Source organism: Daucus carota, chromosome 2 (assembly GCF_001625215.2).
Source record: "Daucus carota subsp. sativus chromosome 2, DH1 v3.0, whole genome shotgun sequence".
NCBI lineage: Eukaryota > Viridiplantae > Streptophyta > Magnoliopsida > Apiales > Apiaceae > Daucus > Daucus carota.
The window spans coordinates 10,171,577-10,175,528 of NC_030382.2; the positions used below are offsets into that span (position 1 = coordinate 10,171,577).

At 39.8% G+C, this 3,952-nt stretch overlaps 1 protein-coding gene across 1 annotated transcript; it reads left to right on the forward strand.

Annotated features, from left to right (window-relative positions):
• Positions 1–689: 689 nt before the first annotated feature.
• LOC135150337 (uncharacterized) lies at positions 690–3,114 on the forward strand. Its single transcript, XM_064086604.1, has 2 exons — positions 690–1,077; positions 1,294–3,114. Exons 1-2 carry the CDS (start codon positions 1,075–1,077, stop codon positions 3,112–3,114), a joined length of 1,824 nt encoding a protein of 607 aa, XP_063942674.1. The 5' UTR covers positions 690–1,074.
• The last annotated feature ends 838 nt before the right edge of the window (positions 3,115–3,952 follow it).

Sequence of the window (3,952 nt, forward strand, 5' to 3'; positions counted from 1 at the left end):
AGCATAGCTTACAACCGTCGAATCAATTTTGGGAAGATATTGCTGAGGGAGATTATCAGGAAGATGGGGTCTGTTTCACAGAGATCAATTCAGAAGAATGACAAAGTTGAATGCTTCTACCCCAGATTCCTGATGTTGTTTATGAATGATAAGATGAATGCTGATGATAGGCACATGTACATCGATTCTCCTGTTGTTCCTATTCAGAGGACATGTGCCAAGATCCAAACTAGGCTGGTCAACAAGAAAAAGCATGATAATGTACCACTGGTAGTGACTCCATTCATGCTCGAACAATTCAGTGTTCCTTTTCAGCCTGTACAAGTTCCAGAACCACTACAACAGCAACAATATCAATCACAACAACAACAAGCTCAACAACAAGAACAACCGCAACAACAATCACCTCCACGTATCAATCAACCACTTCAACTCCTCCAAGACTATCAATCATCCAGCCAATCCTCACATTACTCTCCCTACAACCCTCCTTACAATTCACCACAACAATCACCTCACCAATCTGATTACAATTCTCCTCACCAATCTCAACATCAATCCCCTCCACAATACAACTTCTTCCCAGACCAACAAGCCTCCATTCTTCCCTCTCAATCTGAACCAATACCTTAACCTACACATACACATACCATTCCTCAACCACAATCCACTTCTCAGCCACTGCCTGCTGATTCTGCTGTCAATCCAGAGCTACAGGACTTCAGGACAGATTTACAGGTAGCTCAGGTACTTTCTAATCTCACTGATACCTTTAATATTGATATTGCAGATTTTGATTGTGATATTGGATTTGATTTCCAGACTCCCAGCATTGAACCTGTCAACACCCAGGTTCATATCCAAGCTGATGTTTCCACTTCAACTACTGATTCTTCTTCAAACACTTCAAACAACACTACTTCTACACCAGTTGTTCGAAAGGTAGCCCGGAAACGGAGTGGGAGTGCAATTCTGAGAGAACCCGCAGCTCTGTCTCATAAGAAGCAAAGGGTGGCAGAACCGGAGACAACTGCAGCCACATCCATTTCCTCCCAAAAGGATTTGGACACTGACATGGTAAATATACAGTCTCTAGATTCATTCTCTCCACAGAATGCATTTATTGAAATTGGCCGTCCGACCGCGGTATCCTGTAAAGAGTCAAGCACACAACTAGCACTCACGCTAGTAAACACTGAACCTGTGTCTTTTGATTCTTCACTTAGAGAGAGCACAGAATTTCAAAATATGTTATATGAAAATCTTTCTGATCACTCTTTCTTTTTGGATCAGGATCTACTTGGCAACCTGCAAGTACATCCGCCTTCACAGGCATTCGGAGGACAATTTGTTTCTTCACCTCCTACAGTTCCATCTCAGGGAACTATGGTTGTATATACAGGTACTGGTGACGGTGTGACAAACACGAGTGAAATCAGGCAAACACCGAGCGAAACACATGCACGAGAGGATAGTGAAAAATCTTTGAGTGTTCGTGAGGTGAGTGCACACACCAACACAGATCTGCTACAGGAACAAATGGCTGCTCTGAGAGCTGAGATTGCAAGGTTAAATGCTGAGAATGCCAGATTCAAAAGTGGAGAGTTGGTGACTCTAAAAGAAAAGGCTGGTGATCCTTCTTTCTCTTCCCTCAAACAGGAATTAGATGCTCATGTCAAGGGTATTCACTCTAGGATGGACAAATTTGATACAACTCAGGAGCTCTGTTTGACGAAGCTTGACAACTTGGAGCAAACTTTGGCTCAAGTTGTTCAACACTTAAAGATCAATCCGTCAACATCTCAGTCTACTCCAGAGGATCCCTCAACTAAGGGGGAGAAGGATAAGGATGACAAAGATAAGGATGACAGCAATGCTGGTGGTGGTGGCAATGGTGGTGAGAAGGGTGGTGATACTGATAGGGGTGATAAGGGTGGAGTAGGAGCAAGTGAAAAGGACTCTTCTGCAGCTAGCAAGTCTAAAGGCAAAATGCCTGAAACTGAGAACATCTTCACTAATCAGGATTATGACAACATTCCTGAGGATGTTGATGATGATGATGCATTTGACTCTGCTTATTTTGAAGCTGAGGAAGAAGGTCGTTTCGAGGAAGGCTTTCTTTTCAATGAAGATCAGTCTGTAGATCCTGAGCACATGGAAAAGGTCAAGATGTTCAAAGCTCAACATGAAGCTAGCAAAGCAAAGCTTCAGGAACTACAGAAACTGGTAGATGAAAAGAGGACAACTGATGAGTTGGTCAAGCTGGAGAAACAGAAATTGTGGGATGCTAAGTGCAAGGAAAAGAGAGAGGATATCTCCAGAAAAGTTGGTGAAAGCTGGGATATTGCAAGGCAAATCCTCTCTGGACCTCAAAGGGAACCTTTCAATGATGGTAAATTCAAATCCTTCATTTATGACCTGAGAGAGGCTAACCCTAATGAAGATATGTTTATGCGTGCTCTTGCTCTCGAGTTAGAATATATAACTATTGGTGTCAAGAATCTTCTCAATGAATGGGAGATCATTATTTCTACTCAGAGAAACGGAACATTCAGGGTTTCAATTGATTTATTCAAGTTTCTATCTCTAACTGAAATCTGGGTGATTCGTAACAAGATCAGACGCAGTTCAAATCTGAATGAACTCCTTCGTGACAAACTTATGGATTGTGCTATTCATAACAGTCCACAAGTTGTCAGAAAGCCTTACTGTGTCAAGTTCATTCACGAGAGAAAATTTGGAACCTTCTACCTGGACCACCAACATCTTCTTAAGTATGATGTGAGTCAGTTGGTTCTTGTATCTACAATTCTACGTACCAAGGGCTTCGCTACTAAGGCCAAAGCTGATGCTGATACTGAGATTGTGAACTACTGCACAAGGAGAAATATTCAGCAATACTTCAGGAAGATGAAGTATATCAACCAATCTCAGCCAGCAGATTTCATCGAAGACCCTGTGGATATTGAGGTTCAATATTATCTCTCATTGGCTCGTGAAAGAAAGAAGCGTGGAGAATCCACTGCAGCTGAAGAGCCTACTCAGAATGAGCCTTCTACTCCAATCATTCACTGTTCCGATGCAGAGGAAGGAGAAGTCACTCGTTCTGAGTGAATAGATTGATTAGGATATTTTGTTAGATATGTTCAAGGAACATCCTTTTGTAATCTATTATGAATATGGTTTAATGTTCAATGCAAGCCATAAACTTTTGCTATTTACATTCCATTGTTTAAATCTTTGTCTTATCTGTTAGTTGAGTTATCCTCTAGGAAATTTGCATGTTATGTTAACAAACAAATAGGGGGAGATTGAAAGGCATATGTTCAGCCTATTTGTATTTAAAGAGGTACAACTCAATTCAGATAAGAAAGCTCAGTAAATAGCAAGTCAACGGAATCCGTACGAATAACGTCAAATGATTTATGGGAATTATATGTCAGATAAATTCCAGGATGCTGCTGCACACCACTGAAAGAAGTTCATTAATATGTTCAAGCCTCAGTGCACAAATAATCTTTTGTGGCACGTCCAGGATTTCAGAAGACATAAAGTTTCTATACTTTATTTTATCAGAAGATTCCAGTTAATGAAGAAGTACTTACAAGACGAAGACTCGACGAACAAATCAAATTCTTAATGTTTATTTGACAAAGAATATTTGAGTTAACTAGATACAGATGAACCAGACAGTGCATCTGTGTATCAGTTATTCAAATTGAATATTTGAAGTCAAGCAGAGTTGGTGGTTCGTTCGTTCGACTGATCAAGACGGAGTTATTAATGTTTAAAGAAGACGGGAAGCAATTCTACTGAAGAATGGGTGATTTAATATTTAATAGATTATTATTTCACTTCTCAAATAATTAAATTAATTATGTAATTTATTTGTTAAATTAATTCAATCTCGAATTAATTTAATTTATGAATTTATATGATTAAATTAATTAAG